This window comes from Meles meles, chromosome 14 (genome assembly GCF_922984935.1).
Source record: "Meles meles chromosome 14, mMelMel3.1 paternal haplotype, whole genome shotgun sequence".
NCBI classification, from domain to species: domain Eukaryota; kingdom Metazoa; phylum Chordata; class Mammalia; order Carnivora; family Mustelidae; genus Meles; species Meles meles.
The window spans coordinates 27,282,031-27,309,878 of NC_060079.1; the positions used below are offsets into that span (position 1 = coordinate 27,282,031).

The 27,848-nt window shown below is 38.2% G+C and overlaps 1 protein-coding gene across 3 annotated transcripts; it reads left to right on the forward strand.

Annotated features, from left to right (window-relative positions):
* The first annotated feature begins 496 nt into the window (after positions 1 to 496).
* On the forward strand, positions 497 to 27,379 carry ESD (esterase D). Of its 3 annotated transcripts, XM_045978275.1 has the most exons (10): positions 501 to 596; positions 4,231 to 4,276; positions 8,787 to 8,905; positions 9,475 to 9,563; positions 13,493 to 13,591; positions 15,188 to 15,312; positions 16,375 to 16,494; positions 18,147 to 18,245; positions 20,480 to 20,647; positions 26,473 to 27,379. In XM_045978275.1, the coding sequence occupies exons 3-10, from the start codon at positions 8,808 to 8,810 to the stop codon at positions 26,551 to 26,553; spliced, it is 879 nt and encodes a 292-aa protein (XP_045834231.1). In that variant the 5' UTR covers positions 501 to 596; positions 4,231 to 4,276; positions 8,787 to 8,807; the 3' UTR covers positions 26,554 to 27,379. The 3 variants fall into 3 exon arrangements, with proteins under 3 accessions (XP_045834230.1, XP_045834231.1, XP_045834232.1); XM_045978274.1 differs by lacking the exon at positions 4,231 to 4,276 and having other exon boundaries at positions 497 to 596; XM_045978276.1 differs by lacking the exons at positions 501 to 596; positions 4,231 to 4,276 and adding an exon at positions 2,963 to 3,090.
* Positions 27,380 to 27,848: the final 469 nt, after the last annotated feature.

A 27,848-nucleotide genomic window follows, 5' to 3' on the forward strand; every position in this document is an offset into this window, starting at 1 on the left:
AAAAAAATAAATAGGGGCGCCTGGGTGGCTCAGTGGGTTAAAGCCTCTGCCTTCGGCTCAGGTCATGATCCCAGGGTCCTGGGATCGAGCCCTACATCGGGCTCTCCGCTCAGCAGGGAGCCTGCTTCCTCCTCTCTCTCTGCCTGCCTCTCTGCCTACTTGAGATCTCTGTCTATCAAGTAAAAATAAATAAATAAATAAATAACTTCAAAGACTACCTGGAAATGCTTTCCACTACTTAACTGGGGCCAGACCTCAGGCCTCTGGGAAGAGCCTGAGCCCGCGGGGGCTGGCTGGCTGGTACCTGACAAGGACGTCCACACCAAAAGGAGAGGGGGAACTTAAAAGGATTGGGCCAAGAAGTGTTTAGTGAGGCAGGGTGGAGCCACGGGGATGGAGCCGTGGGGGCGGAGCCGCGGCTGGGCGGGGCTCGGGGGGAGGGACGCAGGGGGTGGGACCCGAAAGTGGGCGGGCCTTGTGAGGGCGGGGTCGAGACTGAGCAACCCCAAACGTTGGCCCCCGGCGGCCATGATGAGGCCCTGCCTTTCCGCGCCGCCGGGCTGCCGCTTGTTCTCCCGCTGCCACCAGTAGCCGAGGTAGGACTCTATCGGGCTAGAACCCTGGGTATCCTCGGTTCGTCTGCGGCTCTGGCTGCACCCGGGACCCGCCAGGGCCTGGTCGGGGCAGACGCTGAGGCCAGAGGCGAGTAGAGCAGGCTCGATCGCTGGAACTGCGGCCGGATCCCGATCGCGATCCAGGGACGCTGGAGGCCAAGGGCTGGGCGGCGAGGCCAGGATCTTGGCTACAAGTGCAGGCCTCGGGCCGAATGTCTTTCCTTCTGTGAGCTTCCACATTGGTGTAACGCTGGGCTCTCGGGCCTGCGGGCTCCGAACCCGCTACGTTTATTTAGCTCTTTCCATTTTGCACAGATTGCCCCTCCCTTTGACCCGATCGCCACCGCTTGAAGTAGCTCTGTACCCAGTTTAGTGAGAAACAGAGCCCAGGGCGGTAGTAGCACTTGCGGGAGCGCGTTTCAGGGCCCGGGAACCGGGGAAGCCCGCACCTGCGGACGCACGTGCAGGCGCTTTGTTAGTCTGTTCGTGTTGTAAATGCTGTCCGAGTTCTGGTGGCGGGTGGAGGTCACTGCCTGATGGCGTCGCCGAGCGGACTGTGGGGGGCATTCGAGGTTGCTGGAGTAATTACAACTAATATTTGTATGCGTAGCTTGCAGTGTTATAATCGATAATGAATTAACTCATTTAGTCTCAGGAGCAACTCTATCAGATTATATTCCCATTTTATAGATGGGGAATGAGTCATAGAAAGATTACCTAGCTTGTCAAAAGTCATGTAGTAGTAGTAGTGGTGAAGCCAGAATTTGAAACTGGAGAGTCTGGCTCTAGAACCTACTCTGAAACTGTTAACACCATGGCATTGAATAGAGCCACTCAGTAGAAACATCCAGACTATCTTCGAATTCTGCATAATTGAGTTTGAGTGACTTAAGATACTAGAAAGTTGGGCCAGAAAAATAATGTGGGACCATTGGAGACAATTTTGAAAGCCAAGTTAAGGTGTTTGGTATTCATGGGTGCTATATTTTTTTCCTCCATGGTGGATTAAAAATTTCTATATGGGCCAGCCATGTGAATTTTTATAAAGGAAAAGAGACACTGGCTTGACACAGTTAAAATGTGACCAAAGTGTATATGGAGTTTTCTCATCTTTATCTTTCTGTCAGTTCTTCATAGTCTCAATTTTAGGAAGTTTTGATGGCATCAAACCTGAAATAAAATTATAATTAGTTATCTTTCATTTCAGTGACTTTCATTCACATTAAATTTCATTTAGGTGACTTAGTGATTTTAAACCACTAGGTGAGTGGGATTCCTTCTGCACCTGTAGCAGCAGCTACAGCTTGGAGATGGCCAAGATTTCTCTTCTGCTGGTGATGTGGGCAAGCTAACCATGTTTTTAATATTGACAATATACTTAACACTACTGAATTATATACTTGAAAATGGTTAGATCAGTAAATTTTATGTTACATGTTTTTAGTACAATTTTAAAAAATCAAATCAAAATAAATCAAAATGACTTAACAATTGCATGTAGGCTACATTAGGCCTGAATGTGTAATGTGTATAGGTATCCATTAAACAGTAAGCTTATGTGTATTAAAGCCCTCAGCTTCCATGCAGGATTGATTTTAGTGGGACATACAAGAAGCAAACAAAGTAGGAGCCGAAGTTTTAGCTTCTTTTGTATAATTAGCATGGTGGCAGTGGGAATTCAAAGCAGGGGTAACTTTAAGAGATTTTACATATAGATTGGGCAAGACAGGCATGGATGAAAAGAGAGGCAAGAAAGGGGCAGGAAAAAAAATGATTTGAAGGTGGGATATAGACACTTAATTTTAAATTTATTTTTTATTTTTATTTTTTGAGAGGCAGGGTGGGGGGAGGGAGAGAGAACGTATTAAGCAGGTTCCAGGCCCAGCACAGAGCCCTACATGGGGATGGATCTCAGGACCCCGAAATAACGATCTGAGCCAAAATCAAGAATGAATCAGCTGAAAGAGTGAAGAGCCGAAATCAGCCAACTGAGCCACCCAGTTGCCCCCACACTTAATTTTAGATGTGTTGAGTTTTACTAGCTGGTGGCATATCTTGGTAGAAGGGTGTAGCAAGACACTTGAATTCTGGCACTAATGCATGAGAATGATTAGGTCTAGAGATGTAGATTTCGGTTCTTCCACCTAGGAAATGTGGTTGAAACATAGGGAGTGGGAGTTAGGGAAAGAGTGCATGCAAAGAGAAAAGGAAAGGGAGATGGGAGGAGAAGGGGGAGGAGTGTAAGAACCCAGATTGCAAGCTTTCTCTGAAGAGAGGATTTGAACAGAGATGCGATAGTCAGCAGTGCCATAATCCGATGATGCTGGGGAGAACTGTGTAGGTTGTAAGAGCTGGTGGAGTGGGAGACCCCTGAAAGTGAAGAAATGGGTCAAAGTCCAAGGAATCAGGAAGAATGGGAACAGAACACAGGAAGAGATAGACACTTTCTGGGCTCATCAAAAGAAGAAAAGAATGGGTGAGTATATAGAGAACACAGATTTCTGGAAGAGGATGGCATTTAGCCTGAATAAAGAAAGAAAAGAAAAACTAAGATTTTGACAAGTTGGCCTTCTGGGGGAATAAATGCTTCATGAATAAAGATGATTTCTCTTTAATGGTTTTTACCTGATTGGCTTGGCAGTGCACTTGAGAAAACCTTTCTTCTCTGAAAAATAATTGCTGTTCATTTCATTGACTCTGTAGAAAAAATGTGTAACACCCACTAGCATTATGAAGTTGTTATTTGTTTTTGTTTGGGGTTTTTCTTGGGAAAGGGATCTGTTTGGTGTTTTGCTATTCTGCCCCACTCTTTCAGTCCATTTCTCCTACAAAATATCCAAGAACCGAAATAAGACATCCGACAGACAAATGATAGTGACAGGCTTTCATATGTACTAAGTTTCTATTTATTTCTTACAGTGTCTCAGCAGTCCCTTCAGTGTCGTTCATAAGCCCTCTCATTTTTCTCAGCAGTTCATCCTTTCTAGCCTGCCAGCCCGGCAGTCCTGAAGTCCTTTTCTTTTCCCTCTTTTCTCCCTGAACGACCTGTTCCATCTGCACGTCTTAGCCAGACAGCTCTAGGCTTCCTGTTTCTCTCTACTCTTCTAGCCCCCACTCCTGTTTTGTTCCCCCTCAGCGGTTGATTATATCTCATACTAACAAATGACACTTGAAAATTTTTTTTCTGTTTAGTTAAAAAGGAAAAAAAAAACTGCAGCTTGCTTTTTTTTTTTTAAGATTTTATTTATTTATTTGACAGACAAAGGTCACAAGTAGGCAGACAGGCAGGCAGAGAGGGGAAGGGAAGCAGGCTCCCTGCTGGGCTGAGCAGAGAGTCCCACGCTGGTCTGGATCCCAGGACCTTAGTCCAGCAGAAGTTTTTGACAGAACGACCTGCCTTGTGGCAAAATAGGTATCAAGGTAGTTAGATTAGGGACTGAGATAATGGAGTGATGCTGTTCCCTCAGCTTTTGCCATGCTGCCTTAGCCAGGGTAAAGACAAGAAGATGTCTCTGCTCAGAATGTGTTGTGGCCTGCACATGTCTGTGTAACCTGTGTTGTGAAAAGTATGTCCTGTTTATACGCCACTTGGTCTTTCTTTTTTTTATTTTTTCAGGATCATCTATGCTTTGGTGCAGGCAAAACAAATAGCAATTGGTCAGGTAAATTTAAGTTTTATTTCTTAGCTGTTACTTTGACAGTTGGATGAAAAAGCTAATAACTCACTTCAAAATATGTTATTTTTCACATAGAAAAACTTGAATGAAGAATGTAGTCACCTAGTATGTTATTTCATATATCATTGTGTATCTAGTTTTTAGCTCATGTCATATTTTTTTGAGTGTGTGTAAGTTTTTTCTTGATTTGTAATCAAAGGTCATTTTTTTTTTTAATTTGTTTATTTTCAGCGGAACAGTGTTCATTGTTTTTGCACCACACCCAGTGCTCCATGCAGTACGTGCCCTCCCTATTACCCACCACCTGGTTCCTCAACCTCCCCCCTCCACCCCCCCCACCCCGCCCCTTCAAAACCCTCAGGTTGTTTTTCAGAGTCCATAGTCTCTCATGGCTCATCTCCCCTTCCAGTTTCCCTCAACTGCCTCTCCTCTCCATCTCCTCATGTCCTCCGTGTTCTTTGTTATGCTCCACAAATAAGTGAGACCATATGATACTTGACTCTGTCTGCTTGACTTATTTCGTTCAGAATAATCTCTTCCAGTCCCATCCATGTTGCTACAAAAGTTGGGTATTCATCCTTTCTGATGGAGGCATAATACTCCATTGTGTATATGGACCACATCTTCCTTATCCATTCATCCGTTGAAGGGCATCTTGGTTCTTTGCACAGTTTGGCAACCGTGGCCATTGCTGCAATAAACATTGGGGTACAGATGGCTCTTCTTTTCACTATATCTGTAATCTTTGGGGTAAATACCCAGCAGTGCAATTGCAGGGTCATAGGGAAGCTCTATTCTTAATTTCTTGAGGAATCTCCACACTGTTCTCCTAACTGGCTGCACTAACTTGCATTCCCACCAACAGTGTAAGAGGGTTCCCCTTTCTCCACATCCTCTCCAACACACATTGTTTCCTGTCTCGCTAATTTTGGCCATTCTAACTGGTGTCAGGTGGTATCTCAATGTAGTTTTAATTTGAATCTCCCTGATGGCTAGTGTTGATGAACATTTTTTCATGTGTCTGATAGCCATTTGTATGTCTTCATTGGAAAAGTGTCTGTTCATATCTTCTGCCCATTTTTTGATATGATTATCTGTTTTGTGTGTGTTGAGTTTGAGGAGTTCTTTATAGATCCTGGATATCAACCTTTTGTCTGTACTGTCATTTGCAAATATCTTCTCCCATTCCGTGGGTTGCCTCTTTGTTTTGTTGAGTGTTTCCTTTGCTGTGCAGAAGCTTTTGATCTTGATGAAGTCCCAAAAGTTCATTTTCGCTTTTGTTTCCTTTGCCTTTGGAGACATATCTTTTTTTTTTTTTTTTTTTTAAAGATTTTATTTATTTATCCGACAGACAGAGATCACAAGGAGGCAGAGGGGCAGGCAGAGAGAGAGAGGAGGAAGCAGGCTCCCCACAGAGCAGAGAGCCCGATGTGGGGCTCGATCCCAGGACCCTGGGATCATGACCTGAGCCGAAGGCAGAGGCTTTAACCCACTGAGCCACCCAGGCGCCCCTGGAGACATATCTTGAAAGAAGTTGCTGTGGCTGATATCAAAGAGGTTACTGCCTATGTTCTCCTCTAGTATTCTGATGGATTCCTGTCTCACGTTGTGGTCTTTTATCCATTTCGAGTTTATCTTTATGTACATTTGTATATTTTTTCCTGTTTTGTCGAAGATTATTTGACCATAGAGTTGCATAGCAATTCAGGGTCTCTTCTGATTCCATACAAATTTTAGGATTATTTGCTCCAGCTAAACTCAAAGGTCATTTCTAAAATGGGTGGTTAGAGGGAAAAAACTTCAAAATCTTTTATTTCATTTTTTTCAGCTCGTTCTATGAGTTGAAAACACAGCATTTTAAATTGGTTTTCTCTGACCAAATGGGGAGTATTTGATTTTGAATTTTAATTAAAACACATTAAAAAAGTATAAGAAGTAGACTAGTGCTTTACTAAAAAAGATAAATAACAAAGTATGGACAGAAAAGATGAAGGACGAGCTGATTTTTAAAACTTTCACAGAGGCCTAACCCACCAAGCTACCCAGGCGCCCGTGATCTCAGGGTCCTGGGATCGAGTCCCAGGTGGGGCTCTCCGCTCAGCAGGGAGCCTGCTTCCCCCTCTCTCTCTGCCTGCCTCTCTGCCTACTTGTGATTTCTCTCTCTGTGTGTCAAATAAATAAATAAAATATTAAAAAAAAACTTTAACATAATTGGTAGTCAGAAGTGAATAAAATAAATTATTCATTAATTCAACAAATAATTATTAGTTATCTCTTATGTGCTATATATATACTCAGTGTGCCATGGCTTGGGAAAGCAGACATATCCCTTACTAAAATTAAGAAAATAGGACATCTTATAGACTAATTTAGCAAAAAAACTCTATTCCTTCGTCTCATGTAAGTATGTTAAAATTACATGTGTGTGTACGTGAATTATTTAAGCCAGGATCTTGAGCAAGAACAGCTGAAGTTAATAATAATTAGTAACCTTTGTAAGCAGTTTGTTAAGAATTGATCTCTTACAGATTAAATGCATAAACCTGTGAATAGAAGGTAATTTCTCTATAATCGTAAACCCTAATCCTATGAATTTAGTCAATCTCAGAGCATTAAAAAAGGGAATATGTAAAGACCCTCTGAAGAATCAGGAGAGCACAGCAGTAAAAAGTAGGGACTCTGTTGTCAGGCCTTTTTGGCTCAAATCCCAGCTTTCCAGTGCAAAGCTAAATATTTAGATTTACTGAGTATTTAGTATTCAGATTTACTGAGGAAATTACTAAAAGGTAGGCTTGAAACCAATCTTATTTAGAATTTCACAAAGATATTTCCAAGATTTTTTTTTAATTTTTTTTAAAAGATTTTATTTATTTATTTGTCAGAGAGAGAGAGACAGAGAGAGAGAGATCACAAGTAGGCAGAGAGGGAGGCAGAGAGGGAGGCAGAGGGAGAAGCAGGCTCCCTGCCGAGCAAGGAGCCCGATATGGGACTCGATCCCAGGACGCTGGGATCATGACCTGAGCCGAAGGCAGCCGCTTAACCAACTGAGCCACCCAGGCGTCCCTTTTTTTAATATTTTTTATTTACTTGACAGAGAGAAATCACAACTAGGCAGAGAGGCAGGCAGAGAGAGAGGAGGAAGCAGGCTCCCCGCGGAGCAGAGAGCCCGATGTGGGGCTGGATCCCAGGACCCCGGGACCATGATCTGAGCTGAAGGCAGAGGCTTTAACCCACTGAGCCACCCAGGCGCCCCAAGATTAACTTTTTAAGGTTATTTTTATGTATTTTTTTAGAGTAACCCTAACACCACAACTGGTCAATATACTGTTACTGAGAATGTCAGTAGAAATTATGTGGAACTTATTCCCAGAGAAGACCACGAGAGTGGTAATACCTGTCCCTAGTGTCTGAGGATTTTTCTGTTTAGTGTGTACAGCTAACTGGTTTATAATAAGGAGGGGAAGGGAATCCTTCCTGAGGGATACACATCAGAAGCAAGCTGGTTCTTCTTTGCTAAGCAGGCACTTCTGGTAAGGATAGTTTACTGACCTTTTTTTATATTATTAAAAATTAATAACGAGTGGTATTTTAACATTTACCTTTAAAATTATTTATGAACATTTAAAAGACTTGTCTCAGAGAAAAGAATTACCAGACTTCAAAATCTCCCATCGATAAGCTGCACTTTTAATTCACCAATGTTTTATTTGTTGGTTCATTTTATTTTATTTTATTTTTTTTAAAGATTTTTTTATTTATTTATTTGACAGACAGAGATCACGAGTAGGCAGAGAGGCAGGCAGAGAGAGAGAGGAGGAAGCAGGCTGTCCGCAGAGCAGAGAGCCCGATGTGGGGCTCGATCCCAGAACCCTGGGATCATGACCTGAGCCGAAGGCAGAGGCTTTAACCCACTGAGCCACCCAGGCGCCCCTGTTGGTTCATTTTAAAAGGAGAGTTGTTGACCTAAAAGTTGGGCATCACTTTCTCAGAAACACTCTCATAGCACAAGGAATTTGATCTGGGTGCACATATAGCTAAATGGTGATCACAGTGTAAATGCTTAATAAATGTTACCACTTCTTGTTACCAAATCATTATGGTGACATCATTTTCTTCCTGTTTTAACAAATCAGCTGTAATGAGTAAGACCAGTTCTTTGATTCCTTTGCTATAGTTGACTGGTAAACTATTAACAATTTTTGATCTTCTGAGCTAAAGTAGTTAATTAGTATATATTCTCCCTCTTTCTGAAAAGAATTTGGGGCAGTCCACAAAAAGAAAAAACTAGTTACCCTACTGGATAAATTAGTATTGACATACTAAAGTTTCCTAAAATGCATAACAAGCATAACAAGCATAAGTGTGTACACAAAAGTGAGTCAGTTTCTTAATGTTATTTATCAGGGAAAATTTGCAAGTGAAAAAAATAGTCTCGGTGACAACAGTTGTATGTTGGATAATTCATCTGAAAACAGTTCTGTTTCAAATTTTTCAGGAACGAATATTCTAGAAATTAATGAGATTAATCTTTACTAATAAAGGAAGAATGGCATTGAAGGAGATTTCCAGCAACAAGTGCTTTGAAGGGCTGCAGAAAGTTTTTGAACATGACAGGTAACTACCAAGAAGATAAAATTTTAAGTATCTCTCATTCTGCTTCCATCTATTTGATTTCTTAAATAGACCCATGGAAGATAATTGTTACACACATTACTATTTACATGGAAAAATGCCTGTGGTTTTTATTAAAATTACCTCATTGTGATATTAATGATATAGTAAGATATTAATGGCAAAGAACAAGTTAAAGATATGGTACATTTCAGTCCCCATAAACAAACATATGATATAAGATCTTTAGGATTTATTTTTTATAAAACCTTGTTATTTCACACATCTCTTTATAAACAAAAGCAGTTTCTCTTCTAGTAATATTGGTGCTACATTGAGGGTATTACATTTGTTCTTTTAATTTATCTCCCCACCGCCCCCAAATGATATGTGCCATGCACAGCAAAGACCCAAATTGGTTAATAGATCAGTATGCTAATTTGGCCAAGGTATATTCCTTAAATGTTGATGGAATTACTGATTTTGGACATTAAATCACTTATTTTATGTTTCTGTCTTTAACCAGTGAGAGGCACTGATTTTTTTTGTTGTTGTGGTTGTTAAAATTACAGTGTTGAACTGAGCTGCAAAATGAAATTTGGTATCTACTTACCACCAAAGGCAGAAACTGAAAAATGCCCTGCACTGTATTGGCTGTCTGGTAAGTGTTACACTTTTGAGTTTTAGGAAGTAGTTCCTTTTTCTTTTTAACGGCCTTATCTTACTCTTTTATCTTGACTTACTGGTGTGCCTGCTGAGCCATTTGTAAAAGACTTTAGGAGCCACTTAGAGTCTACTCTTACTTTATCCTGAGAATAATTTCAGACCTACTGAATTATATTTATTTCACTTCTTTTAAAATTAAACCAAGTAATTTAATAGAGAATGGAAAACTCTGGACTCAATAGCGAGAGCTTCGAATAGTTAATTTGTACTTACCTAAGAATTTCTGAAGTTTGTAGAGATTTTACCACTCAAATAGAACAATATTAGGTAAAACCAGAATACCCGGGGCTCCTGGGTGGCTCAGTGGGTTAAGCTTCCGCCTTCAACTTAGGTCATGATCCCAGGGTCCTGGGATCGAGCCCCGCATCGGGCTCTCTGCTCAGCGGAAAGCCAGCTTTCTCCTCTCTCTCCGCCTGCTTCTCTGCCTACTTGTAATCTCTGTCTGTCAAATAAATAAATAAATAAAATCTTAAAAAAAAAAAAACAGAATACCCATGATACGCTAATTAGAAACTATAGACGGTAACTTCTTATAGTCTTCTCTAGGATGTTTTTATTGGACTCCATCAATCTTCTCTGGTAACAGGAAAATCACAGAAGAACACTAAAGTTTCTTAATCAGTGGTGAATATTAAAAACTGTAGAATGAATTATGAGAGAGTTAGGTTTTGCCACCAGTAGTTTGAAGCTATCTGCTAATTTTTTCACAAAACATTTTTGGCATTTTATCTTTAGAAGCAAACATAAGGAGAGACTTGATAGATACCGAATTATGTCATAGAGTGCTATTTTTGTTACTTTAAAATAAAATTGCTTATAGCTTGGATTTTAATAAATCCTCTCTTAAGTGTGCTTTACGAAGGAAAAGCCCCAAATACCAGTCATTTAAAATGAGAATAAATATTTCATTTTAAAAGGTAAAAGTTTTTTTAAAATAGAAAATAAAAATAAACAAAAGGTAAATATTGAGTGTCTATCTGATTGTAACCAACAACCCACTTCTGTGATTAAAAAAAACAAACTGGTTTTGCAGGAAGAGCATTGGGTATTGCCAAAAGCAACAAGAACAAAAGTGCATGCTTGTTTTAGAAACAGTATTGTGTAACTGATGGTGGCCTTCGAAGTCATGTAATCTGTAGAATAGGTAACTGTTTCATAGGCCCTGAGAACTTATATATTGACCAGTATCACGTGACAGAGTGAACAAGTTTTCTGACTTACAGCCCAGCGCTGTATATAATCTTCTCCCTGTTCTTTTTGCATGTGGTTCCTGGTGACAGCTGCTGGAGTCCTTTCTCCTGGCTCTAAGTATAGTAACCTAGATCAGAAGTACCAGGATACTGTGTAAGAGGTACTAGAGTAATAAGATCTATCATCTGAGCTTTATGAGTAAAAATCAGAATTTGTGTTTGTTTATATCACATGACAGGACAATTTCCATAGTGAGATTCTGAAGAACATAGACCTTGGAACCTAAGGCTTGATTTTCTTAAAAAAAAAAAAAAAAATTAAGGTTGTCAGACTGTTCACTTGAGAAATAATGGCAAAAGAATTTCAGGATATTAATTTCCTGATAAGGTGAAGGAAGACAATGGCAGAGAGACTGACATCAATTGTTATATTTCTAAAATTACTAAGGTAACTGAATTAAAGCTTCCAAACTGAAATTCTAAAAGATCGTCATGATGGCATGGTTTGCATCTCCCAAGTCAAGTTGACCATCAGAACAGCCCTTCATTAGCCACATACCCAAGAAAATTGAAAATATGTGTCCATATAAAAACTTGTACAAAAATGTCCATATATTACATTATACATTATTTAAAATAGCAAAAAAGTGGAAACAAACCAAAGGTCTGTCAGCTAACTAAATAAGTTACATGTGGTATAGCCACACAGTGGAATTACTGCTCAACAACAAAAAGTAATGAAGTCCTCACAGTTGCGGCATGCCTCATGGGTGAACCTTGAAACCATGCTAGGTGAAAGAAGCCATCCACAAGAGATGACATAGTGTTAAATTCCATTTATGTGAAATGTCCAGAACAAGCATCCATAAAGACTGATTACCTAGGGCTGAGGAGGCAGGGATTAGGAGAAAATAGGAAGTGACAGCTGATGGGTATGGGTTTTCTTTTTGGGGTGATAGAAATATTCTAAAATTAGATAGCGGTAGTGTTCCATAATTGTCAGTATTCCAACAGTCATGCAGCTGTACACTTCACATGGGTGAATAGTGTGGCTTCTGAATTCTACCTCAATAAAGCTGTTAGCCAAAAAATCCCCAAAGCTCTTCATATAAAGTAAGCTTAGTTGATAAAGATTAGTATACTAATACTAATATTAATTAGTAACCCTCTTTATATTCTTGAGAGTAATTCTGCTAGTAAAATTATCTTCATTTCTATGAGTCTGCAGTTCATTTCCTAATACCTTCATCAAAGAATTTGTTTTTTGACTAGAAAAAAAAGACAAATTTTTCTCTGGTTGCTAAACATTTACATTTCCCAAGTGTAAGACACTGTGCACTGGGTCTGAGACAAGACTCAAGGCTTTTTACATTATCACATTTAGTCCTCACAGCCATGCTATGAGATAATCATAATAATATTATCCCCATTTTACAAATGAAAGAACTGAGGCTCGGAATATTCAAGTTACCTGCCTGATTTTGGTTAGCCAATAAGTAAGTAACATCTCTAGAACCAGGTCCTGTCTGAAATCCAAAACCCATTCTTGTTACCCTGTTACCTTGCCTCTGAATACATTTACACTAAGGTCATCAAGACCACTGACCTTTTATCAGTGTTTGCGGTAGTTTTCCATCATGATGAGGCAATTGTATCTCTGGAAGATGTACTAGGAAGGAACATGGTGGACAACCAAGGACTTTGTTCTCCTGCCAGCACTCGTGAAAGTATGTATGTCCTAACATTAAACATGAACTCCCATTAACACTTCATCCAGTGATACTTGTAACTTTGTATCTTGTAATCATGTATTAATTTAGTCTTCACTAGCTACCATTTCGTTATCCCCTGGCCAGCCGCTAGGGGATAAATGGAAACTATAAGTGTCCCATAGTTAGTTCATACTGCATCATGCATACTAGTAAGCTTTGATGTCACTGTTGATCAGATGTAGGGGGATATTTAGCATTGGCCACTGCAAAAAGGGTGTTGGGTTATGTGGTGCTTACCTCATCCATCTATTGCCAGTTATTCTTGGCCCTTCTGTAATGAGAGGATTCAGTCATCTCTTCCATCACTTGAATGAAAAGACTATACCTAGGGAAAAGGGCAGAAACGGCTGGGAAATTTAAGGAAGGTATGTGGTGACCATTTCTCCTTAAAACAGCAAGGAATACAGAGATGATCAGGCTGAATTTTGTTGCTGAGGACTACTCATACATTAAAAAAAAAAATTGAGTCATTTACAGTATTATGATGACTTATCGTGAATATTTATGTTTCGATGCAGGAATAGTGACATGTTTCATTAGCATGTTTGACAACACCCCACTGGGGTTGAGAGCACATTGGCTTCTACACCATATTGCCATTCCACAGTTTGAAAATTTCTGAATTCCCAAATATCTCTAGTCCTAAGGATTTCGATAATTGAAACTTTAGTGAGTAACTTTGAAAGGACAGCTGCGGGATCATTTAACCTAAGACAGTTTTCTTAGATTAATATTATTGTAAACTTTATGAGAAAGGGAATTTTAGTCATCTCCTTTAGAATTATTTTTTAATAAAGTGTTTTAATAATACCAAATGAACTTCTTTTCCTGTATTATAAAAGGGTTACATCTTATAAACCATCCACAGGGTAGCATGAGATAACACTATTTCTGATCCTCAGGTTTGACTTGCACAGAACAAAATTTTATATCAAAGGCTGGTTATCAGCAAGCTGCCTCCGAACATGGCCTCATCATCATTGCTCCAGATACCAGCCCTCGTAAGTATTCTCAGTCCAGAGATCCTTTGTAGAAATACAGATCTTTCAGAATAAGTCATAAGTGGTATAATGTAATATTACCTTATTTTTTGTTTATTTTATTTTTTGGCTACTATCTCTATTAATCTTTCAGGTGATATCAATACTCTAAAATACCATGCTATATATTTTCCTCACTGTGAATCTTGCTCATGACATCACTCTTAAGAGAATTTTTTTGCTATTCCTTTTTTATAGATTAAGACACTGCAAAACAGAGACTGAGCAATTTAGTTAATATATCATATTGACACTAGTGCCAAAACGCATAAAAATATTTCTGTTCCATAGGTTAACTCTCTTGTCGCATAAAATTTAAGTCTTGGGCGCCTGGGTGGCTCAGTGGGTTAAGCCTCTGCCTTCAGCTCAGGTCATGATCCCGGGGTCCTGGGATCGAGCCCCGCATCGGGCTCTCTGCTCAGCGGGAAGCCTGCTTCCTCCTCTCTCTCTGCCTGCCTCTCTGCCTAGTTCTGATTTCTCTCTGTCAAATAAATAAAATATTAAAAAAAAAAAAAAAAAAGTCTTTTCTCATCTGCTTGTCAGTTTAATGTGTATTGGTTTTAATATAAATAACTAGCATGCTTACCTTAGAGAGATGAATCTATCAAATATTTGAGAACTCAATCCATCAGAGAGTTAAAACTTACATTGTGACCCTGGAAGTCTCAGGAAATAGAATTTATTAAATGACAGCTAAAATTATCTGGAAGATAAGTGGCCGGCCTTGGGAAGTAGTACATTTCCTTCACAGGACATATACACATTAAATGCCTAGGAATAAACTTGTAAAATGTGAAGATTTATTTTTTTAAAAAAATGTAAAATTTCTAACAATCCTAAACGAAGACTTTAGTGAATGGAAAAATGCCATGTTTGTGGATGAGTGTATTTTGAAGATCATGAAGAGGTCATTTTCCTGAAATTACATATTACTGTAATTCTGTTAATAGTCCCAATAGTTGGCTTTTTAACCACCTGTAAGCATATAAAATAAAACCTAATAAATTTTAAAAGATTATAAGAAAATCCCACTGAGGGATGAATAAATAGGGGAAATACAATGGAATGATTCCAAAGTTCATAGGAAGTGTTTTCAGTGCAAGATAGTGATCTGAGCACAAGCACTTGTCTCCCTTCCCTTCTAAGGGAAAAGAAGTTTTGGTAATAGTGGAGGGTCCTCAGAGAAGGAATTTCAACAGTTTTGGAAGAATAGAGAGAGGATGTAAGTCCTTCGACAGGTAAACAGTGAAGAAGCAAATACTCAGAATACATGAGAGGGCACTTCATCCGCAAAGAAAGCCAGTGTGCCTGACCTTAGTAAAGTGAATTCTCTGGCCTGGAAGGGTATTCCCTCTCCCACCTCATTGGCTAGAATTAGTTACATGGCCCCATTCAGGGACTAGAGGGCCAGGGTGTATGTGCCCCAAAAGGCAAGGAACTGCAATATTTGGTGAACAGCTCAAATGCAAATGAACTGTCAGATTCATTTAAAAGAGTGTTACTAAACATGGGTCAGTACTATGGAGTAGATGAGAGCACGGGATATGTTCTTGCTAGGGGGCTGCAATATCAAAGGAGAAGATGAGAGTTGGGACTTCGGCACCGGTGCTGGATTTTATGTGGATGCCACTGAAGATCCTTGGAAAACTCACTACAGAATGTACTCTTATGTAACCGAGGAGGTAATTTCATTTTATTTATTAACTCACAGTTGCCAGTAGTTTGGTGTGGGACACAAAGTCCCTCTAGTCCTGAGAATTTTAAACCAGGGCATGGTACTGTTGAATCTATCTGGTACAGATTTATTGATTATCTTAGTGAACATTCCAGAGTTTCCTTGTATGGTAGTCTTATTTACAACAGTTTAAATTAATATTAAGTACAATTTTAAAGAGGGTAATAATTATATTGATACCTATGTACACTACCCAGAGTATACATAGAAAACAATATATGAAAAAGCTCTGGCAGCTGGTTTATTCCGACATATTTTATACTGATAAACCAAGGCTTACTTAGAAAGGGTAAGGGTAAATATTGCTTCTGTTAATAATATTTTTGTGCACCTTATTCATTTTTCTATATTTTATTATTTTAATTATTAATATGTATACCATAAAAACCCAGAAACAATAATATAAAATTTTAATCACCCATTATTCCATGCTCCAAATAATAACTATGTCTTGGTAAATTCTAGGCTTTTTTTTGTATGACCAGTTTTTCATACAGTTGTAAAATTTTTTTATCTTGTTCTTTTTTTCAGGTGTATTAAATAGATAATTTTGAGTACTCTATTCGTATCATAGCCATAATAATTGCATAATATTCTGTCACATGTCAAATGTTTACATATTTACATATATTTCTTATCACAATAAATTTTATGAATATGTATGTATGTATATATGTATGTAAGTATGTATGTATGTATAATTCTTTTTCCCTAAGGACTTTTCCCTTAGAATAGATGCCAAGAAGTGAAATTACTAGACCAAAAGTTAAGACATTTTTAAAGGCTCTTTCTGCATCATCCTCTTTAATTTCCTTTATGAGGATTCCTTTTTTCCAGTGATACGTTAATAATCCTTCTCTATCTGAGATTTTTTTTTCATCTTTATTTGCTCATAGTATTTTGAGACTGTGATTTGGAAGTGTTAATTGTGTAATTATTTTGTATGACTTTGAAAAAGTTTAAACTTGTTTCTTTTATACGTTTTGTCACACTATTAAATTCTCTCCAGCTTCCCCGGCTCATAAATGCCAATTTTCCAGTGGACCCCCAAAGGATGTCTATTTTTGGCCACTCCATGGGAGGCCATGGAGCTCTGATTTGTGCGTTGAAGAATCCTGGAAAGTACAAAGTAAGATTACCAAAGCTCTCAGTGACAAGTATTTCTCTTGAGTAATACAAGTCAGGAACTTTCAAAGAGTGAAATTAAGATGTTATAGTACTGGGACTAAACTTTTCTAGCATTGGGAGTTTCAAGGGGCTGTAGGGGAAGAGTATAAAATTTGACCACACAATTCTATGCTCCAGAATCAGAAGTATAGGAATTCTATCCAGTTAGTCTACTAGAAATATGATAAAACAATTTTTATTGTTTCTATTCAAACTGTAGTCTTCTAGGCTTTTTTTTTTTTTTTTTTTCATAAAGTTTACTTTGATTTTCTGAGGTAGAAGAAGATATTCATGATTTTTAACAGTTTAAGTATTCTCTTTTCTCATTGCCTCTGATGAAAATTGGATTGCAGCTTAACTGAAAAATAACAATCAGTCTTTCCATTCATTTATTTGAAACTGTGTAGCTTTATTTTTTGTTGTTTAGAGAAGCCAAGTTGGAATAACCACCATATGTAAAATGTCCTCCTGGGCAGGGCTGCCTACAATCATGTTGAAAAAGGAAACGATGAAATAGTGATAAACTCAGGATTGCTTCTGTCTTTAACATCCCAGGGCTATCAGATAGCCCAAGATTTCTTTAATGCATTTCCTTCCCTTAGAAAGAATGTCTTAGCCATTTCAGGTGTGTCCTTGAGAAATGACAATATTTCTTTTTTTTTTTTTTTTTAAGATTTTATTTATTTATTTGACAGATAAAGATCACAAGTAGGGAGAGAGGCAGGCAGAGAGAGAGAGAAGAGGAAGCAGGCTCCCCGCCAAGCAGAGAGCCCGATGCGGGGCTCGATTCCAGGACGCTGGGATCATGACCTGAGCGAAAGGCAGAGGTTTTAACCCACTGAGCCACCCAGGCGCCCCGACAATATTTCTTATAGCAGTTTCTTGTTGTGGCACCAGATATTTTTCTCTTAGTAGGCATTATTATAAAGTTGAGCAAATTCATGTCTTGACAGTAGGTTTTTCAATTAAGGCCTTATTTTCTATTTTTTGTACATAAGGCATTTAGTTTATTATATCCAAGGGAGAAAATCAGATTCGGTTGGTTTTTGTCCTTTAAAAAAGGTAGTAGACATTGATAAACACATACTTTGGTAAGCACTCTGAAACTGAACGGTTCCATCTCTGCCACTTACCCGGTGAAAAACAGGACTGCATAGAACAAACATTTAAGGGCTTTGCTCAGTGCTTCCTTGGCCCTGCTTAGGAGAAATAATGTGTGTCTGATTTAATACATGTTCACAAAGGTGGTTATAAACAGTTATGTAGTACTACTCATTAATTTTAAGTGGAAAAAGTGAGTAGAAAAAATACAAACTTGTGTTTGTGCCTTATTTAATAAAAATGTAAGGTATTGCTTTACAGTCTGTTGGCACATATGGTTAATTAGCTCTTTTAACAGAACACACAACAAGCTGTATAACAGAGAGGCGTGCAATCTCAGTGCTTCATTTAGCCAACAGAAAATTGTTCACAGGGAAGTTTTCATGGCAAATCAGAGTTTATAAGCAAGTTGCAGATGAACTTCTGAGTTTTTAAGTAAGTTGCAAATGTTTGTTCTATTTTTTTTTTTTTAACAAAATATAACCAGTTTTTAAATTTCCTTTCTTTCTGAAGTCTGTGTCGGCATTTGCTCCCATTTGCAACCCAGTGCTCTGTCCTTGGGGCAAAAAGGCCTTTAGTGGATATTTGGGAACAGATCAAAATAAATGGAAGGTAGGTACTGGGATGGCTGTCTTCATACTCATTCTTAGGTTTTCAAATTTGTGAAAAAGCTACACACCACAGACGTTATATTCCTAACTCAGTGAAAGATCCAGAGCTAAAATAATTAACAAAAGCATATATGTAGAACAATGTCAACACAAAACGCCCTGTTTTCTAGTTGTATTGAATTGTGGTGGATGTTCTGAAACTACATTCTTTTTTCTGTGAGCGATTAATGTTTGTTTGTTTCTAAATTAACATTACCAGAAAATACCACATTTTATTGCTGACTTTAGAATTTGCCTCTTATTAACCATGTACACAGGAAGCATGAGTCCTAGCCTTTTAATTATTTCACATACTCTTTCAAAATCCAGCATGTCTCAGATTTGGATTTTAAATTCCAGGCTTTAAAGTCTTTAAAAATAGATATTGTGTGATATATATTTATGTGCACATTCCCAATTTCAAGATTGCTTTTTCAAGCAGGGGACCAGATGCTTCAAAATGAAAATTTAAAAATGACTCTTTCTCTGGAGACCTGTTTGACTTTCGTGCAGAAATAAGCTATTTGCAAACGTCGCCAAGAGTTTGAATGTTTTGCAAATGCATCCATTCATCATCTGCATGTTAACAAGTAGAAAATACTTGAGTGGAGGGAAGAAAAAAGCTTTTTTGTCCTACTGTTGTGTGTTCAGGGTCATTCACACATGGATCCTAATTTTATTTAAGATGGGTCATTGAAATTCTAACAAATTGGAGGGTTAATCTTTAGTCACCAGACTAGAATGCTGTTTTGTTTAGGCTTAGATTTGTATTATAGTGGAAGAATGCAGGAAGTGATTACTGTTAGGTAGTTTGTGAGTTGACAGTGCATGTACTTGGGTGTTTGGGGTCCTTGCCACTGTGCAGAGCCTATGTGGAGTTTGTGATCTTAGGTCATGAAGGTGATAACTTTTCTCATCCACATGGGGCTTAGGTTCTGATAGGAGTTGGGTAAAAGACCAACTGGTGGGGTCGCTGGGTGGCTCAGTCAGGCGTTCGACTTGTGATTTCAGCTCAGGTCATGATCTCATGGATTGTGGGTAGAGTTCTGCATTGGGTTCCCCACTCGGCAGGAAGTATTCTTGGGATTCTCTCTGTCCCTCTGCTTGAACTTTCTCTCTTCTCTCACTCTCTCTGTCAAATAATAAATAAACCTTTAAAAAAAAAAAAAAAAGAAAAAGATGAACTGGTCGGAAGAAAGGAGGGGAGAGATAGAGGCACAGGTAACCTATAAAGGAATCTAATTATATAATTTTTCTCTAAGGGACAGTCGATTTTACCATCTTAATTATGTTGCATTTAGGCTATCATTTAATTTACTGTTAGAATAAGGAGGCCATGCAGAAGTATGAATGCACGGAACTTAGCACGAGTTGGACTTTATAGATCCCCTTCCATTGTCTCCTTATAAGATTAAAGAAAGCAAGTCTTAAAAAACAGGATACTTTAGAAGGGAAATCTGGGGTTTTGTCTGTCTTATTTGGTGCATAGAAGTTATGGCTACTGAATATATATTAATAAGAATACTTCAAGATGGATGGTAAAATATACACTTGTATCTCGTGGTAGCTCCTCAGATAACAAATGTGAGGGGCTGTTTATATGATTCAGATTATTTAAATTAAATCTTCCTGAAAGCTCACCGAGATAGCAGACATTTGGTGCTGTTCAGCAGACCACAGAAGAGAAGGCTGCATGTATTTAAGTCTGGAACTAGAGCCAAAAAGAAGAGGCAGCAAAATAGACTATTTATTTGAAATAGGAAATATCTGGAAATAGAAAAAGATATAAGGAAGTTAGAAGAAATAGTCAATTTGTGGAGGGATTTATAAAGATAAAAAATTACGATTTTGTTTTTGTTTTTTTTGTTTGTTTGGTTTTTTTTGGAGTGGAGAGGTGATTAAGAACCTCAAAGGTTTAGAAGAAAAAACTCTATTCTGTGAAGAGTGCTGAGATACAGAATTCTTGTCACTGGCCCAGGACTGATTGGAGTAAAAAAGAGGCTATAAGTGGGGCATAGATTTCTGAAGACCTTATAAATAAAAACCAGGCAAGACAACAAAAAAGCTTTTTTCAGATTTAATCATCCTTAGAGCTTAAATAACATTAAATTTCTATTTGGTTTTACTGCAGTCTATTTTGAAGAACATCTTTCTTGGCACTTTCAAATTTATTTTTCTGTATTTTTCTTTTTCTAGGCTTATGATGCTACCCACCTTGTGAAGTCCTACCCAGGTTCTCAGCTGGACATACTGATTGATCAAGGGAAAGATGACCAGTTCCTTACAGATGGACAGTTACTACCTGATAACTTCATAGCTGCCTGTACGGAAAAGAAAGTCCCTGTTGTTTTTAGACTACAAGAGGCAAGTACTAGGAAACCTCAGCTTGTTCTAAGTAACTATAAGGCAGAATTCCAGGGGTGCCTGGGTGGCTCAGTCAGTTAAGCATCTGAGTCTGGATTTCAGCTCAGGTCATGATCTCAGGGTTGTGACATCGAGCCCCATGTCTGGCTGGTGCTCAGCTCCAAGTCTGCTTGAGATTCTCCCTCTTCTTTGCACCCCCCTTCCCACACTCACTCACTCTCTTTTTCGAAATAAATAAATAAGCAAGATTCCATAATACTTTATGTTTCAGAATTTGAAAAGCTATCTCTAGTAAGGAATTTTTTAATTATAACAAGACACTTAAAGTGAAAGCCTTCTTATTAACTTATGATCACATCCCACAGAAAGAGGAAAGCCTTCAGAAGTGAAAAGTATTTATAATTTTTTGTCCTACCATAGAACCAGTAAAGAACAAGAAGCTTCATGCTTGAATACGACTTCAAGTGCAGCCTTACTGGCTGTCTGTCTTGACACAGAGCTCTTTACACAGTAAATAACAAGTAAAAGCTTCTATCTTAATTACTCTTCACTTTATATACACATCTTAGCTTCAGGAGCTGTGAACTGTTTGTCTCACAAACACTTAGGCACTTTATACTGTTTGAGTTAGTTGCTAATCTATCCATTGCACTACTTGGCATTTTTTGTGGTTTAAGAATAATTACTGAATTTCAATTGGTTTGCAAGTTTTCTTTGACTAAAAGACTCTTGACTCTCTACTACTCACGTACCTCAATGCTGATTGTTAAATTAAAGAAATTCTACTTTTAGTTTTTTAAAATTCCTTATTCACAAGCTTTGGAATATAATATAAACAATATTTCAGGATGAAAAAGTGAACACTATAAATTACAAATGATTATGATTTTAAAAAAACATTTTATTCATGTTCTACGGTACTGTGTCAGGCACATTGATCTAAAATGTATAATTATGATGATAAATGTCCAGCTAAATCTAGGTTAGTGTGTAGTGTGGTACATTTCGGTTTACAAAACGTTTTCACAGCTTAGCTCATTTTATCCTTATGGGACCAAATGAGCGACCATTGCTGTCCTGTCTATCTGGGGTTTTTGTTTGTTTTTTTTTCCTCAACATTTTTATTGTGTCAGAATTCTATACATAAAATTTACCACCTTAGCTTTTTTTTAAAAAGGGGTTTTGTATATTTATTTGGGGGTGAGGAAAGAGCACGAGCAGGGGGAGGGGCAAGGAGAGAGGGACAGGGAAAATCCTCAAACAGACTCCCCTCTGAGCACAGACCCCACAGGGCTCCATCCCAGGATCCTGAAATCAAGACCTGAGCAGAAATCAAGAGTTAGTTCCTTGAGCCCCCCAGGTGCCCCTCCATCTTAACTATTTTTAAATGTACACATCTGTGCTACTAAATATATTCATAATGTTCAGCCATCACCACCATCCATCTTCATAACTTTTTATTTTGTAAAATTGAAACTTTATACCTGTAAACACTAATTTCTATTTCTTCTTCCTGCCTCCAGCCTCTGGCAACCATCATTTCACTTTCTCTGTAAATCTGACTACTCTAAGTATCTCATATAAGTGGAATGATACAGTTGTTTTCATAATTTTCTTTTTAGATTGTTCATTGTTAGTGTGTAAAAAATGTGGCTGATTTTTGTGTGTTGCTTTTGTACCTTACTACTTTGGATTCCTCAGGGTTTTCTGCATATAAGATCATATCACCTATGAACAGAGATGATTTTATGTTTCCAGATTGTATGCTTTCATGTCTTTTTCTTGCCCCTTTGTTCTAACTAGGACTTCTAGTACTATGTTGAACAGAAGTAGCAAAAGTGGCACCTTGTCTTGTTCCTGATCTTAGAGGAAAGGCTTTCAGTGTTTCCCCATTAAGTGTGATGTTTGCGGTAGGTTTGCATATATGGCTCCTGTCTATGTATTTTATAGGCTCAGAAAAGTATTAATGTATCTAAGGTCACACAGCTAGTTTACAGTAGAACCAGAATTGGAAGCAAGATCATTTGAATGGAAATGCACGTCCTCCTGTGATCGGTCTAACCATTCCCAAGCAAGATGAAGCAGTGTTCCTGAGGAGCACAGGGATGGAATTAGCTAACACAAGGAGAATTCGTGTATAATCTGCGATCTAACTTATACAACAAATCACAGCAGTCTCCCTGTTTTTGTAATTCCCCTAATATTTTGATCATGTAAATAATATACATATATGATATATTTATTTACATATATATTTACATGTATGTATAATATTTACATGTATATGTGTGTATATATAGATCATGTGGGAAAGTATGTCAAAAACCAATATATTAAGTTTATCTTGTTTTCTCTGAGTGTCCATCTTTAAGTAATCGTATTTTCTTAGGTTAATTTAAACACTTACCAGAATTACATGTTTTCAGTTAATAACCAACTTTGAGAAATCCAAATACGAATTTGATGAGGAAGTAGTGTGTTTAACTACATTAACGATAGCTATAAGTAATGTAATAAACCGTGTTTCTTTCCGAATCATCTCTTGGCACCAGCAGTGTTGGATGCCTCTTCTTCCCCTGAGGCGGTGCCAGGAAATTCTGTTGTTACTACCAACAATCAAGTTTTAGCCTGCCAGCAAAGACTGAAAGATCTCTGGAGTTTGTTATAAAAACTGCATCGAAGTAAAATACTGATGAAATTCTTAGAGGGAAACAAAATAAATCAACTTACTTATATCTGAAATGCTTACATCCTAAGCAACTAAAAAAACACAGTTGGGTGTATTTAATGAGTCAAGACAAAACATTCAGTTCTAAAAAAAAAGTGGCAAAGTATTGAAATTACCAGCCACAATCTTTAGCTCAGACACAATTTGTTGTTCACTTTCTTTCCGGCAAGGACAGGCTAAGAGCAAACCACACAGTCCGAAGACGATGTTTAGGCTTGTTGTAATTGAATGAGCAACTGAGTAGACATGACTGGGCATGGCTCCGGAGAGGCTGCCTTTAAGTTTGTCAGACCAACTTTGACTGACTTCAAGTGACCTCAGGTCTGAGAGTCGTATCTGCCATATCATTGGCGTATAAGTATAATAGAACTGTTTTTCCTTATGAAATGGGAGCAGTGGGGGTGCCTGGGTGGCTCAGTGGGTTAAAGCCTCTGCCTTCGGCTCAGGTCATGATCCCAGGGTCGTGGGATCGAGCCTCACATCGGACTCCTTGCTTGCAGGGGGCCTGCTTCCCCCTCAGCTCTCTGCCTGCCCCTCTGCCTACTGTGATCTCTGTCAAATAAATAAATAAAATCTTTAAAAAAAAGAAATGGGAGCAGTGAAGCATTAAGTAGACTGAGAAAAACGGGCTATATGGGAACTAAGGAGGAAGATCGAGAATTATTACAATCACGTACATGATTACCCAACTTTATTCATTGACCTCTTTTTGGTGTTAAATGCTCAGCATCTATTTTTATACTCTACTGTCCGAAAAATAATTGAGTGATAAGTGTGGTGCATAGGGATATTTGGTCTGTTACCTCATAGAATGTTTCTTTTCCTGTTTTGGCCTCAGCAAACCTAAATTGAAAAAGCACTAGACAGCAGAATTCTGATAGCATTCAATGATCAGATCTTACTTCAAAACCTCATGTGTCTTATTTCCAGTTAATTGAAGTTACATTGTGAGGAAGAGATTTCAGTGACCTGACAGAAACTTCCAGAAACAACACTGAAGCAAGGCTATCCCACCTCTTCAAGTCTCAAGCCCTTTTCGAAGACTCAGAGGCTGTTTTGGCCTCTGCAGTACATGTTAGAGAATAGTAAGAACGTGGATGAGAATTCTAGAAGTGCAGGGATCTCGTGTCCCTGTGTGCTCCTGCTTAGCGCAGTTACCCAGCACGGACTTTCAGGATGTGCTTATGAAATAAACAAGTGAGCACCTTTCAGGGGTCTTCTTTGTATCCTGAAGAAACTAAATAACCCAGGGATTTACATCTGAGCTTTTCTAACTTGGTCTAGAAAATGTGGGGGCAAGCATGGCTTGTTAGAATAAGCGTTCATCATACTGCTGGGGCACTGCTGCTTTTTTGAGAGCTGAGGGAAGAATGAAAGAATGTGTTCATTTATTTTTATACTCTATAAGAGAGTTCGCTACTGATGATTTTTCCATTTAAAGTGGGAGGTACAAGACAAAACCAAGGCTCCTTCAAGGGTCAGTGAATCTATGGAATTGCACGAGCTGCTTAGCAAACATAGCATACCAACTCAAAGAAGTCAGTGAAAGGACCTTAACCCATGTAATAATATCAATAAATAGAACAGGAGAACCAATCAAGAATGACAAAATTAGCTCAAATTTTTCGGCATCTTTTATGCCAGTAGTTTAATGTGTTCTCCTGCCTTTAAGTTCACATTTAAAAAAAAATCTTGGGTTGCCTCGGTGGCTCAGTCAGTTGGGCGTCTGACGCTGATTTCAGCTCGGGTCATGATCTCAGGATTGAGAGGTCAAGCCCCCAGTGGGCACTGTGCTCAGTGGGAAATCTGAGCGTGCTCGCGCTCTCTCTCTCTCTCTCCCTCTCCCCCTCTCCCCCTTTGCCCCACCCCCTGCTCATGTAACGCATGCTCGCTCTCTTAAAAACAAAATCTTTCTCGGTATGTTGGGATAGGCCATTTTCTATTTTCTCGTAAAAGTGGATCTTCTGTTAAATATCACTCTGGAAGTTACAGACATTGGCTTTGTATTTTAGATAAAATATACCATAATCTTGCAGTACACTCCTGAGAGCTCAAAATTATAACTTTGTTTTTCCCTGGGACTTCTCTAATAAAATAACAATAATAAATAATCAACTAGAATAGTCGTAGCTATCCCTTGTGTGCCTGAAACTGTGCACTACATTAAACTTCTGTGAAACTATGTAAGGTTAGCAGACTCGGTCACGTTAGGGACTGTCGTGCACAGATGTTGGGGCAGAATCCACATTTCATTGTGTTTTGGAAAGGAGGCCGCCCCCAAATTACCTGGAGTTTAACCCCTTTAGGTTCTTCCCACCTTCATTTTTTTTTTCCTTTTAAAGTGTCTTATACTCAGAGGACGCCCCAAGGAAGCATCTCCTCTCCATTTATCTAGATGTGGTTTTTATTAACCAGATAGCATAAGATGTGTTTATTACATTTCCTCTCTGTTTCAGAATAGTTTTCAAAATAGTTTACTGACTTTACCCAGTGTGGTTTATTGCTAAGGGATGTCAGGGTTTGATGAATTATTCCTTTTTCCTTGAATAAAGATGTGATATGCTTTTCTTGTGTAGGAGGTGAAATTCCTAACTAGACTTATGATGGCTGTGTTTGACTTCCCAAACAATGTTTAACCATTTTGGTGGTTTTTTGCTCTTTCTCTGTATTGTCTTTACGTGCTTCTTTTGTATTGTAATATTTTCCATCTTACTGATGTTAGTGTGTTTCTTCTGTGAGCTGAAACCTCTTGCCTATGTTCCTGACTTCTTTAAATTCTTTTATTTCTTATTGATCACCTGTTTATACTGTACATTTAGCTAATGTGTTATTTCCTCTCTTTGCATATTAGTGGCAGCATCTAGAAACTAGGCTATGCCGTGTTTTTTCTTCCTGTTTTTGCTGTTCTTTTAGTGTTCAGTGAAAATGTTGAAGTACAAGTACTTATAAGCTTGATTTTGATTATAAACCTTCTTCATGCTGTAATAATTTCAGGATTTACAAGAAAATTAAGTGACATGAGAGATATATTTAATATCCTTAATATCGATGTCTCTGATTGGTAAATATCTTACCATTTCTCTCTTTTGTCTTCTAGGGTTATGATCATAGCTACTACTTCATTGCAACCTTTATTACTGATCACATCAGACATCATGCAAAATACCTGAACGCATGAAAAACTTCAGATAAGAGAATTTTTTCAAGATTATATAAAATTTGCTCAAGATTATTGAAAGGGAAAAATGATTTCAAGACATTGATTTCATAGTGCTAAAAATGTATTATTCCGTAGTTGAATCACTTTATGGATAAATATGTAAAACCTGCTTATGATTTAAAGGTTATCTTACCAGTGTTCATATGGGAAATATTTAATACTTCACAGCTTTGTCAGGGTCATTTGAAAATCATTGTTGTATTAACCTCAAACCACAGAATATATGAGTATAATCCCATTTTAATCATAGAATGCTAAGTCAGGAACAGGTTTTAGAAGTAATTTAGCCTAAACCCCTCACTTTGCCAGACTTGAAGTCTGTGAAAGCATGGACTGTCTTCATTACGTTCACTGTTAGATCTCTAAGTGTTTAGCAACTACTTGGCTTTTAATGGGCATTTGATAACTATGTGTTGTTAATTAAAGAAGTAGGCTCAGAAAGGTTAAGTAAATTCCCCATCATTACACATTTATTTGTGAGACAGCTAAGATTAGAGGCCAGATTTCCTAAACCCATTCCACTGAAATTTCTTATCTATGCAGCCAAACATTTGTGGACCTTGATTTCGGGAATCTCCCAAGAGACAAGAATTAAATAATAAGATTCAATCTGAAAACAGCTATATAAGGAAAGTTGTTTCATATGTTACTGTTAACACAGTGTTTCCTTCAGTTACATGGAGAAATTTAGTTTGGTGAGCTCACCAAGAATAGTAACCAGTTTCTGTAAGTACCCTATTGTGTTCCTTTATAAGAACTTAATGAATAAACTTTTGAAACCTCATAGATGAAGTCTGATTATTTTAAAAAGATTTTTCTGTTGGAGAAGCATGAAGATTATACACTTTTTTTTTTTAAAAAGATTTTATTTATTTATTTGACAGACAGAGAGAGATCACAAGTAGGCAGAGAGGCAGGCAGGCAGAGAGAGGAGGAAGCAGGCTCCCTGCCGAGCAGAGAGCCCGATGTGGGGCTCCATCCCAGGACCCTGGGATCATGACCTGAGCCGAAGGCAGAGGCTTTAACCCACTGAGCCACCCAGGCGCCCCAAGATTATACACTTTTTAAGTTTTCATTCCATGTAGTTAACAGAGGGCTGTATTAGTTTCAGGTGTGCAGTATAGATTCAGCATGTCCATCAGTTACTCAGGGCTCATCAAGATCAGTGTATTCATCTAGTTCACAAAGATACAAATTAAACATTCAATAAGACTGTATATTGTACGGTAATTGAAGAAGCTATCAGGTTCTTA